This window comes from Solea senegalensis, linkage group LG13 (genome assembly GCF_019176455.1).
Source record: "Solea senegalensis isolate Sse05_10M linkage group LG13, IFAPA_SoseM_1, whole genome shotgun sequence".
NCBI lineage: Eukaryota > Metazoa > Chordata > Actinopteri > Pleuronectiformes > Soleidae > Solea > Solea senegalensis.
Genome location: NC_058033.1, coordinates 5,641,937 through 5,655,160, shown reverse-complemented (window position 1 = coordinate 5,655,160; position 13,224 = coordinate 5,641,937). Strand labels below are relative to the sequence as shown.

The 13,224-nt window shown below is 38.9% G+C and overlaps 1 protein-coding gene across 1 annotated transcript in view; it reads left to right on the top strand.

The window, feature by feature from the left end:
* Window positions 1–284: 284 nt before the first annotated feature.
* Window positions 285–13,224, top strand: part of LOC122779627 (F-BAR and double SH3 domains protein 2-like) — a 40,945-nt gene continuing 28,005 nt past the window's right edge. The window contains exons 1-5 of the mRNA XM_044042152.1: window positions 285–491; window positions 3,283–3,380; window positions 7,494–7,539; window positions 11,318–11,394; window positions 12,153–12,297. Coding sequence (XP_043898087.1) covers window positions 471–491; window positions 3,283–3,380; window positions 7,494–7,539; window positions 11,318–11,394; window positions 12,153–12,297 — 387 coding nt within the window. The 5' untranslated portion in view covers window positions 285–470. The remainder of the gene's footprint in view (window positions 492–3,282; window positions 3,381–7,493; window positions 7,540–11,317; window positions 11,395–12,152; window positions 12,298–13,224) is intronic.

Genomic DNA, 13,224 nt, shown 5'->3' with positions numbered 1-13,224 from the left:
TTTTTCCTCATCTTCAATGTTATATTGTACATCATCATGTTGAGGTTTGAGAAACACATCAACATTTTATGGAACATTTAAATATATCTTACTTTTTAAGAAAATTATTTAAAGAAATTTAAAATCTTGAACTGGACCGTTATTGTTATTTTAAAAATGCATTTAAGTTTGTCTTTTTTTTTTACAATCACATGCTTTTATTTTGGACGGAAGTAGTACGTCTCCCCGGGGCCTTTATTTTGATAAACAGGATGTGTGTTTTTCTATTACTATTGTGACCAGCTTGACGTTCATGTTTTCTGTTCCCTGGGGCCACAGTGTTTTCAACGGGACTCAACTTACCACTTTACTGGACTCGCCATGGCCGCTTGATCCGGCCTTAAATATCCCCCGTTCTCCGAGACATTTACACAAACTTTTTCCAGATAAACTTTCGGCTTTTGTGTTAGTTTTTATGTCAAGGAACGAGGATGCAACCCCCACCGAGAAAGGTGAGTTTTTCCCGTTGTAGCCTCGGAAGCTAACGTTACTTCGACTGGAAACGCTCTCGACGAACGGGTGCATATTTAATGGTTGAAAGTGTACGCTTTGTTGCTGCTCGGCTCCCTTCAACGCCAAACTTGTGCGTTGTATTCAGCTCTTGTGCACGTATTTGTTCTCTCATGAGTTTAACTTGTTTGTGCTGTCTCTTTACCGAACAGTTAAGGAAGAAAAGTTGTTTTTAAAAAGTCCCATGTGCCGCAATTTTTTAGGGAGAATAGACCCGTTAATGCGCCCCGCTCCTTCTCGAGTGTCTATCCAAAACACAGTCAAATTCTGCATTAACAGTTCCGTTAGTGTTTGAGCGCCAAGCGCTTAAGAAAATCACTCACACATTATAAGAAATAACGTTACAGGGTTGTTTGTTAGATCGGCACCCAAATGATCCGCCAAGCAACTCTTTAAGTTAAAATAAATCACTTGAGTTCACACTGGTCCTGCTACCGTCTACAGTCCTGAGTGCAGCAAGAGTGTGGCAACAGTACTCTAAAGTTATGATTTTTAGAGCAATAAAAAGGTAGTTTACCTTTTAGGGTAATGCCGATTTTAAGAGAGAAACATTGTTTTTGAAAGTAGACATTAAATGAAATCACTCCTTGCCATTAAAGTCTGTTTGACATCCAGTAACAGTAATATGACAGATATTTTGAGTGAAGATTGGTGCATCCCCCCAAACATGGGAAGTATGGAAGAAAAGAAAAAAAAAACAGTAATTGTCGTTACAGAGTATTAATAACTTAAACACGAGAGCAATCATAGTTACAGTAAATAGTTAAGTGTTTTTAAGTGGTTTAGTTTGGAAAAAATAAACAAAAACAAATCTCAGCAAAGGCTCATTCTGATGTGAAAAAAACAACTTGGTGTGTGGGATCATATTTCAACAACATGGCTGTACAACACAGAAAAGTGACCATTTCTTTCCCAAAACGTTGTGAAAATATTGCTGCTGTTCTTTACAATGAAATAATGAATGTTAACTTCAACTGGAAAAGTTTTTTTTGGACATTACTTGATACAAATTTTATGGTTCGTTGATAATTTTGTGTTTTTGGGGATATTTTTAATTGTCTTCAACAAGGCCTGAAGCAATGTATGCTCTTCTTGCAGTAAGGGAATTGTAGTACACATTTAATTATAGTTCCTGCAATAATGGAAATCACAATTTTAACATTCACATATGTTTCTGGTTGCAGTTATTGAATATGAATCAGAAATCAATTGAGGAGCAAATATGTTTTTTTTCCTCCTTGTTGACAGTACAGCGTGTCATCAGATAATGACAGCTGGTCTTTGCACCTCGTGATTCATGTAACTGCCAATTATAAACCCAGAGAGACTCACTCACAACATGACAGATAATTTTCACTTCAACAAGTGGCTCTACACATAAGGAGGAGTTAGGCTGCTCCAAATGTCATATAACTACGATATAAGGTCTTTACCACCCGTACTATGTTTTTAGACTGGTAACAATTCAATTTCTGCCCACCATCATTCTGCTGCAAATAAATATGCATACAATCAATTAATTGGTTGATTTGTTTTGATTAGAGCAATATGATCCACATATTTCTAAACAGTAAGACTTTTTGAGATTCAAAAAAGGTTAATATCCATCACCAGCTGCTGTAACTGCTTTGTTTCTTATTATTGTGGGTGTTAATGTTTGTCAAATGTTTTTGTATTTTTCTTATTGTAAGCAAAATCCAATAATTGGCTGCATGTAATCTGTGCAGCCAAAACTTGATCTAATTCCCCTTTGATATAGAGCTTGGATTTTGGCAAATAAATGTGTTCACTCAGATTCTGTCATTACATCCTGTAACTTGGGTTTTGTATCGTTACTGGGCTGTTTTTACATTTTTTGTGACACTTTATCGTCTTAAATGTTAATGTAGCTGCCTCAGATCAGCACTTCCTTCCTCTTTTGCGAATGTGCAAGCTTACCTGACCTATATCTTATATTAGTAACTAAAGCATCAAATTCTCAAATGAGGCGTTGAAACAATACAATTTTATATTTTTTAAAATAGTAGAGTGGAATTATGAGGGCTGCAATCATTAGTTAATCGATCAATTTGAGTGTTTATTTTAATAATTACATGTGTTTTCTAATTGTTTTTCAATTTCTTAAATGTTATATTTTCTGTTTCCTTTGTGTTATATAACAAAGAAATAATTAAAATGGAATAAATGTTGCTTTTGGGCAAAACAAGACATTTCAGAACATCATCAGTTTGAGGTGTGAGAAACACCGCTCAATATTTTATGGACTAAACAACTCAACAGATTTATTGATTATAAATGTATATTAGTTTCAGCCCTAGAATTATGTTTGATTTCAATTTTAGATGTGAAGGTTTAGCTCAAATCTGGCTCATGGTGGAAATAAGGCAGAGAGAAAACACTGCACTGCACTTCATAATTAATGTAGCGTCCAATTAAAACCTCAAAGAGGCTGATTGTCACCTGGTCAGAGCTCTTGCCTGATAATGAGTGCAGCTCGTTTTCACCAGCACCAGTTGTGAACTCAGCTGAATCAACACAGGCCTCCAGAGTCTTTGGTGAATCCGTGGGGGAAATATCTCATCAAACGGCCTGTGTGGCTTTCAAAACGAGTGAAAATTTGTCCTCAGGTTATCAGCTGGAAAAAAAGAAAATGCCAACTCTCTAAATCTGTTCTAATGAAACCCTTGTTGTTGTTGTTGTTGTTGTTGCTGTCGTCGTCGTCTTCTCCTCCAGGTCCGGGTCACCCAGGAGCTGAAACACATTCATGCAGAGCAGTTGAGCAGATTGCACATCAAACACCAGACAGAATGTGACCTCCTGGAAGACTTGAGGTGAGCAATCAGAGGTCAAGATGTAGAGGAGTAGACAAAGTGGATTTCTAATGCCTGAGTTTGGAAATAAAGTGTCTTACAACTGAAGTCTAATGCCGTTGTAGGGCTGTCACTTTTTCCAAAGGTTTATATGATTGATTTGATTCCGTCATTACACCCTGTAACTTGGGTTTTGTGTTGTTGCTGGGCTTTTGTGACATTTTACAGTCAAAAGTGTTAATTTATCTAAAAAAAATCAGCAAGTCTCGGATCAGCATTACTTTCCCCTCTTGCAAACGTATTAATGTATCAGTCAGGTAGACAGGATTTTGGAAATAAAATGTCTTACAACTGAAGTCTTATGCTGTTGTATGGCTGTCACTTTTTCCAAAGGTTTATAGTGACCCCTGTAACACTGACAACAGGAGAGTGCACCAACAGCTAAAATATAATTAAGTTACATCGGTTCAAGGCAAACGGTCCAACTTTAATATTGTTTGCCAGAAACACAAGTCTGTCAACTTGATTGGGATCGAGTGCAGCTTTCATTTTATTTAAAATATTACCTGCAGATGGGAACGGGAGCTCAGAGCGCACAGATGTTCCTGTCATACTGTATTTATGAGTCAGCTTACATGAAGTTTAACTTTTGACTTTTGGTGGGTATTAGGTGTCTCTGCTGTTGTCATGGTTTGGTACAGTTCACATTTGAATTGATACGACTGGTTTCCAATGGTACCTTTTTGAGTTACTTAACTGTCTCTGCAGCAAATATGCAGTTACATGTGTGAAAGATGACTCCAAAGTAGTAAGAGGCAGAAAAGTTCATGGTTCTCTGCAGCACTTGAAGCCGGTGCAGCTGTGTCACTCTCTCTCTCACTTTGAGGCAGCCTCAGATACAAATAAGTTGCATTGACTGATTTGATGTGTTACAATACTTCCTAGTAATGTATTTTGGTCAGTATTGTTGTCTAATACTGGTGTAAATTGTTGAATTAGCTAAAGATTTTTAGACAGTAATCTGATTGTGGTTGACTTTTGTAACTTGCGGCCACTTGCCCATCGTCGGCATGTGATTGTCAGTTGAGAACTTTCAAAGATGTGATGCGTGGACGCTTCCACCCTACACGTCACAGGCCCAGATCTTGTTCCCGGAGACCAGGAATGGCTGCTGAAATGTGAACAGGAATGAGCTGGTGCAGGTTGAGCAGTTGTGTCAGGGTTAATAGCAATATGGTTGAAAAAACATGAATATTAATGCTGGACTTCATGTTTGAAGCCCGGCCATCAGAGAGATAGTAAGCGGGAAGCGAGGAATGGTTGGGGCACTATTGAAATGATAATGGCTGCATGTGTAGTTCAGCAGCGCTGGTGCGTTGGATGCACAGCGACGATACGACTTTAAAAGTCACAAAGAGTTTGTCTTGGGTTTTATTCTATCAATTAACATTTGTCTGACAGTGTATTTGAGCCGCCCATCATTCAGCTCGATTCTTTGTACGTTAACTAATTTTGGATGCCTTTCTTAAAACATCTCATAGCCACTTAATTAAAAGGTTAGACTTGTTTAGGCGTCCATTCAATTAAAAGCCAGACAGTTAGCATGATCCGCCTACGATAGGAGGAAGTTTGTTTTCCCATATACTTGAATGGATTCATTCTGCGCTATCTCTCTGCGGCTCTTTGGGAATAAATAGCTCCCCTTGGTGTTTTTTTGATAAGGCTTTTTTCCACCATTCAGATAATGACTATCGGCAACTTAAATCCAAGTACGACACAGACTGTGCATTTTAAAAAGTTGAAAAGCTAAAGGTTGTGGTTGTGTTTTCAGCCTCGGTGTTGGGTTGAGCTGACAGCCTTCTGGCTCCCCACTTCCTGTCTGTGGTTGGTGGTGGAGCTCTGAACCTCCAAACAGCTGGAAGTTAAGGTCATAGAGAGCTGCCAGATGTTCTGACGGCCCTGAATGGCTCGTCGTGGGAGGCTCAGTAACATTACTCCGCCAGAAACAATGTAAAACTCGCCCGAGGCTCACTTCCCGATTGCGGGAATGATTCAGCAAACTGGAAATTGCATCTATCTGGTTGTCAGCAAAAGCTCTGTTTGGGGAAAATGGCAGGAAGTGAGAGGAGGAGGAGGAGGAGGAGGGGGGCGGCAGTGGAAGCTTTGGAGCTTTGGAAATGTGGAGAAAAGGAAGAGAAGGAAGCTCCCAGGAAGTACGCCAGATTGTTTCGAGTCAGGGTGGAGTATGGCAGTCAAGTCTGCACATGTTTAATGATGATTTGGCTGCACTTAAATTTCTTCCCAGGGCACTGACCTCTTTTCTTTTCTTGGTATTTTGTGTAAATTGTACTTGAAATGCAACCTGGCCTGTTCCTGTCATTGTAAATCAACGCTTTAACGGTAATATTTTTGGACATACCTTACATTTCTCGCCTCCGTACATATTCATGAAACCAGCAGGATGTTTTCAGCTATTTTAAAACATTTACAGTGCCAGTTTGTCTGAATTGTGTAAGTACACACTCATTGTTTGCGAGGGAAATCCGTCAACCCATCAAGAGGCAGTAAAAACAGACGCCTCAGCTACTGCAGCCTCAGTAACGGTAAAAAGAAATGAGACTAAATTGTTAGTTTTCTCAGTGAGGCTACATCAGACTACATCATTTGAAATATCCTGCATGTAACATCACAGGAAGAATGAAATAAGATTAAAAAGAGGGAGAAATACAGACAGCTGGACTTTCCCTGATGACTCACAGGAGAAAATGAGGAGGATTAGTTTTAAGTACTGGTGAGCAAACTGTAAATACTCAGGGTAATGGCCATTGTTTTTACACAAAGACAAGAACTCAATGAACTCAATATAGACCAAACACTCTGACCTCAGGAAATAACGAGTAGAACAAAGAACAAAAAGAGTTACAATAATGAATATTCTGGGTTTTTCCAAGTTAAAGGAAGCAGTGTGTGATTCAAGAGGGTTGTTGGACATCTATGAATCATGTAAAGTGAGTTTTAATGAATGATATAGATGTATTTCTGGGACTGAAACCGTGGAATGAACTTAGTGATGAAATTGAAATTGTGAAGTTCAACTGGTTGAATGAGCCGGAGTTTGGTTCTAATGTGGGCCTCCTGTCCTGCCTTAGGAAATCTCCAAAAATAATCTCAAAAGATTGTTTTCATTATTTACATGATTCATTTATTAGATTTTTGCCCCCCAAAAAATTGCATAATTCTGGAAAAACCTTAAAAATGACACAATGTCTTGTTTTGACATTCAGTTTACACTCAATTGATTATCAAAATAGTTGTACAAACTGATTGATGCAATAATGAGTTTAAGAAAATCTACAAAGTTTTGTTTCATATAGAGCTTTTGAAGCTGACATCACACAACCAAGGCGATGCCCTCTGGTGCCGTTCACCTCTATAGACGAGACAACACATAAATCAGGCGACATGTCAGACAACCCTTCTCTTCTCTGGCTGTTTTCATCATAAAAGTGAAGATGGTGGATAGATGTTGTGCCAAAGAAGTCGGGAAAAGGGGAGAACGTTTTACCGGATCCCCACAGACCCAGACACATGGTGGAGGTGAATCACTGCTATGAAACCTGCAGCGATGGGAACAAACAAGCAACAGATTTAAATCATGGACTAGATTGACAACAGCGTTTTCCCTCCCTTGTAAACTTCCAGTGACTCTCTGGAGTAAGAAAAGAGAAGTTGATCAGGATGTTGAAGATGTCAGGATATGGCAGGTCTGGAATTATGGCCTCTCCGCCCGTTTACAGACTCATAAAAAGCACACGGGCTAGCATGGTCCAGCTCTGTGGATTTAAAGTGACATAAACTCTTGACCGGTCGAATCAAGCACTGAAGCCTTTCATTCTTGCCGTATTTTAGGCTGCCGACGTGGCGGTTCATAGGAACTGAGTCACGTGAGGGGGGGGTTCATGTGTAGGAAGACATTTTATGTTTTACAGTAAACTTTTTAATAACAAAAAAAGAAAAAGATCCCATAGGGAGAGTTATGTGTCCTTGTGGATCAGACCTTCAATGTCTTGATTGTCGTCTGCACTATCATTCATTTTGTTCACATCCCCCTTTTCTTCTTCTTCTTCTCCCCAGGAGTTTTAGCCAAAAGAGGGCAGCTGTTGAGAGAGACTACGCCCAGGTAAGTGATTCTGAACTCTTTGTGGTCTTTTCTCACACTGTTAAGTGAGGCTTGTTAACACATCACTGCCCTGCCTTGTCATTTTGTGTTTCCAAAAATACAATTTGTTTCTTTTTTTAAACGATATTGTCTTAAAGACACCATTTTAAACTTGGGGTTTTGAGGATGTGGGCCAAAGAAAGCTTGTATTTCCCATGTGGCCATATAACCAACTCATGAATAGTAACCGACTGCTGAAAAAGACACCACAACAGAGAGATCAAGACGGATCCTCTTGCTTGTTTCCTTCTCGCTGTGTTGTTTTTTACCCACAGCTTCCTGAAGACGTCAAACGTCGGCCTGAAAATCCTCCTCTCCCCGGGTCTGTTCAGGTTTTGCAGTCATATGAGGAATGTCCAGCTCCAGCGTGAGGAGAGGGGGCATGTCTGCTGCGAGCAAACCTCACATGTCTGTTTGCCCGTTCTTCATATGTAAAAAAAAAAAAAGAGTTGAGCATTCACAGCTTTATTTTATGGCTCGGAATCCTGCTGATAAAATGAAATATGATGACATGATTGGGATTTTTGAGGCACGCATGTTGTCGCCATGTGATCGCCGCAAGCTCAGTGCTTTGGGGTGGTTTTGTTCGGAAACAATAGTTTGACCTCTTAATGAGAGGATTTTGACAGTTCCATTCCACGATTCGGAATCATCGCCTGGGAAAATCCGTCATAAAACACTGTACACTGTCACTGCAGGTTTGACTTGAAGTCTTAATTTGAGGTAGACTGATTCCTTTATTGGGACAATTAATTGGGCTGATATTTGCCTTTCGGCATTGGCTGATTATTAGTAATTAGTGGATAGTGCACAGGTGAATTGACAGTTTTGTCCAGATGCAAACGGTCAAAACACAAGGCTGGAGTCACAAAATGGTAAAAGATATAAAACAAAACCATGATTTTAGAGCGTTGCCTTTATTGTCCTGTGCAGAGAAGCTTCAAGTAGACACTCTGACTCCTGCGGTTAAAAATCTCTGATAGCCATTTGTACATTATTTACAACACTTGGCCTGGTCCATGTGATCATGTCACCTTCCATTAAAGATTCACATTGTCTCCAATTGAGTTGTCATATTTCACACAGCACACAAGAGAATTTCTGTTAAAAAAAGAAGTAATTAATTAATCCTGTAGATAAATGCATTTGTATTTATTACCATCAGTTTAAAAAGGTTTGGTTTCTCCTCTTTTTTTGTGGTTCACTCCCTCTTGCACTAATTCCTGATTGGCTGCAGAGTCCATTTTAAAATTGTGAACATGTGTCTGGCAGCTGTATCGTCACTGTGGTTATCAGCTGGTTCGTAGGCCGAGTCGGAAGAGAATCAACAATGGAACAAAAAAAAGAACAACTCAAGTCACTTAATTTGAGGACAGGCAAAGAAAAATAGTAGAGTCAAACTAAAGCAGGTTCAACCTTATGCACATGGGTTTTATAGAAAATGCTACTGTGAGTGACACTGAAATCAGATTTATTTCGAGGAGAACAAAGAAACACACTTTGTTTAGGTGTATCCTTATCTGTATTGACAAAGAAAGCATAATATATTTTCACCTGCAGCATCTTTTACCACTAGTTGACAGCAGCAGCAAGTATTTAGTCAGTGAACTGCATGGGTGTTTGTAGAGGCGAAGAAATTTACACGGTTTCTTGAATGCAACTTGAAGGTGATGATTTTAACAGGGACTTTGAATGCATATCGTGAGGAGTTAAGGATGAATAATCCTGTCAAATATTCAACTAGCATTTTTGTTTGAAATACCCATTATTCGCTGTGTGTGTTTGGGTTGTGGTGCCTGTGGTTACATGACCAGTCAGACGCCCGCTGCCAAAGCTTGAATCAAAGTGGGTCAGAGCGTCTCTGTAACCCTCCGTTCCACTTCGTTACAACCCGTTCTTTTTCCCCTTTGTGAAATCCCTTCTCTTTACGCGCCTTATTTCGAGTCCCTTACACCTGCAAGCTGCTTTAGCCATTAGCCGATTGCTATTCAAATCACACGGGTCAGTAAAATGTCCTCCTCTGTGCGGCTCTTCCTCTGCCATCCTTGCCATCCCTCCTCCTTCTCTCCGTTCCCTTGTTCCCATCACACCATTCAGACCAGTCTGCTAGGCTACCTCAGTCAATGGTCGTGTTTGTCGCGCCTTTGAAACTCTGGCACCGAGATCACCACGACCAACGAGACCAGCATAACAGGGTTGTCTTTTCACGGTTGGACAGAGGACGGATAGATGGACCCATTCACTTGATGGGTGCTTGTTGGGGCCTTGTGAGAAACACAAAATTATATTACTTAGTGTTTCTTTTTAAGATAAAAATGGAAGCATGAGCTGGGAAGTAATTTGTTATCTGTGGGGCTGCAACTAACAATTATTTTCATAATCGAGACATTGGTCCATAAAATGTGAGATCATTTACCAAATGTGGAAATAATGATGTTCTCGAATGTCTTGATTTGTCCACAAACTGTCCAAAATTGATTCAGTTTTCATTATTTTTTAATATGTGAAGCAAAGAATCCATAAAATATTTACATTTAAGAAGGTTAAAAAGACCAAAAGGTTGTTTTAATGATTGAAAAAACATTGAAACTGGTTAATAGATTATCAAAATAATTGACGATGAATTGATTACTCATTGCAGTCCGTCTTGTCTGACATAACAAGAGTCATTTTCTCACAGAACAAAACATTTGATGATGGTTTTGAAGTTACAGAAAATACTGATAGGAATATCTTTATACTATTTTCTGTCATTTCATAAATGTTGCTTTGTTATTAAAACTTAATTATTTCACACAGAAGTAAATCATTTTCTTGACCAGTTTCATGTATTCATGTAAGGTTCAGATACAAAGTGTAGATTGGAGAGATGGACCATTAGTCAGGTTTAAAAACTGGTTATTGAAGTTAACACATTTTTGTGTTATTTGTTGGAGAAAAAAAATATTGGCCAAAATATGAGCCAAAAGGAGATCAAAATCAGCTTTTTCTCTTTGACCTTTAATCCTCCACACAAATCCACCTTTAAAAAAAAGCTGAGTCATGACCATCTTTTCCTCCATCCTGTTGACCAAAATGTCGCAGACGGGTTAGGTTTTTTTTTTATCCAGCACAAATTTGGAGTTGGCCACTTTTTATGAGTCTAGCTACCTGACAAACACATTTCTGAAAGTGTATTTCTGTGGCACTCCTGCCAAACATGCACTCACAAAAACACCTTTTTTTTTTTTTTTTCACAAAATTCCCCTGCTGTTGACTCTGTGTGACTCTTTTGGTTCTTCAAAGGTTAACCTCAGCACTGCCGGCTGAGGTGGCGCAACCTAATATATCTCCCAGAGTGAATGTGGTGTAAATGAATTTCATTTTTTTTCCAAAAATGGACCAACGTCAGCAAAAAAAACAGCAGCAAAGGAGCCAAGTTTTAAACTGAGCTGTGGCTGACAGGTAAATGAGTCCATGTAGAACTGAGTCAGGTTGAAACACTTGGTTTTGTTGAGGCCTTAAAATTCAAATCTTTTACTGACTCAACTCTTTCTGTGCTTTGGTGGAAGACAAAAGTGTCTCCTCATGCTTCAGTCCTCACTGATCGGGCTGCTCGGTGGTTTATAGGACAAGGTCACGAAAGGTCGCGGTCTCCTGGGCTTCGTCCTTTGTGATGACGAGACACAGGACATGTGTGTGTTAATGTCAAAGGTTAAAGGTTCATCGATGCTTTGGTCTGTTTCCTCTTCTCTTCCAGGCTTTGCAGAAGTTGGCGAATCAGTATCTAAAGCGGGAATGGCCCGACAGTGTGACAGAAGAACAAGCTGACCACAGGTGAAGACAGGGGATGTTTTTTTTATATTCTGCTCCAGTTGCTCTTATCTGACTAAACCCAATTTCCCTGTACTGTATTATATGTATAAATAATATGTGGGTTTCTGATATTCAGACACTTTTTCTTGTTCCTGAAAAGCTTTTGAAATTGTAAACCGGAAATACAATTGTTTTTTTGGTTAGTGAAAAATGTGAAATAATCAGATTAATTTATTCTTTCACGCAATACTTAATAACGCTAATTTAAGTCTTAGACTGGCTTTATGTTTGTTTGTTTTTAACTTTTTTGACTCTGAACAAACCAATATTCAAATACATTTTGCAGCATGACTAAACACACACACAAATGTGTTTATGATTGGTTTTGAGTCTGGACAGCAACAACATTAATGAATGAGTAAATTAATCTGGTTAAACCAGTGTATTTGAGTATTTGGTTTGTCAAAGAAATGCTAAAAACAAACAAAAATAAAGCCATTCTGAGCAAAAATACTAAATATTTGTAGGTTACGGCTGCTGTCAAAGAAATACCTAAGTTTAAATCTCTTTTTTTCTAAAGCTTCTCTATGAACTAGAGTCTTTGGTCACTGACAGCACAACTAAAACTTATTCAATGTGAGAATTCATTGTCTTATCTTTGTTGTAAATAAAGGTAAATTTAATATTTTTGAGTTTTAGACTGTAAAACTAATGCACAAAATCATATTTGAGCTTTGTGAAAATACCTTAACTAATTTGTGTTAATGTTTTTGCTTTAGGAACATGTACTGTGTGTGGAGGGCGTATCTGGAGGGCACGGTCCAGGTCACCCAGTCCAGAATCAGTACCTGCGATAACTACAAAGTCCAGGTCGCAGATCCGGCTAAGACGGCCAGGCTGCAGAAGGAGCAGCAGCTGAGGAAGGTAATAAAGGTCAACGTTACAGCTCTGCTCAGGTTTCACTCACCAACCGTGTGCAAAAGCTCCACTCGTGTTATTCAGTATTAGTTTTTTCCACTCTGGGATGTTGGAAAGTTGGTCTGAATCTGATTGAAAGTCGGACTAAATGAATCTGTAACTTGATACTGACATTATTTTGGAGTCATTGTTTTTGACAATGTTCCCTGGGATTTTTAAATGATAAAATGTACTGGGCAGCAATCCCTGACTTAATAAATAAGCATGTCTTTACTCTCAGGTTGACAAACTGTAGAAATATGTTGGACATTTCTGTCCTCATGATATATAATATACCAGTAAACACCGTATTTATATCAGCTTAGCTGAACAATCAGTGTTTTATGATTTGGAAAGAACTGGACTTGTAGATTTGTTGAAACCTAAGAGTCCTACAACTCCATTTGCAACTGATGCATTGGAATTTGAAGAAATATGGATCTGGATGAATGAGACAGACCGCTTTATTTTATGATCACAACATCCAAAAAAATGATCTTCATGAACACTGCAAGCTGGAAAGTCGCATAAAAATATCTGTGTGTACAAATAAATTAAAGAAAGCAGTAAAATCATGATTTATGCCTCTAAATCACCCCAAAAACAATCTCTATGCAACTGTATTGAACCCATCTCCTGTTCATATCTATCTGTAAATGCAATGTCTGTCCGTCAATCACGTAACTGTCCAACAGTTGACTTGACAGGCTTCAAACTTGGCAAGCAAGATCACCAGTGTGTGCAGTGTTGACTTTCAAGAAAAATTTGACAGATACATCGCTAAAAGTGCCGTGCCCACCCCCCTCAAAAGCAGGGACATGTTAAACTAGTACTGCACCAAATAAAAAATAGACTTCACAAACTCAAGTATCTGCTGATACAGATATCAGTCTG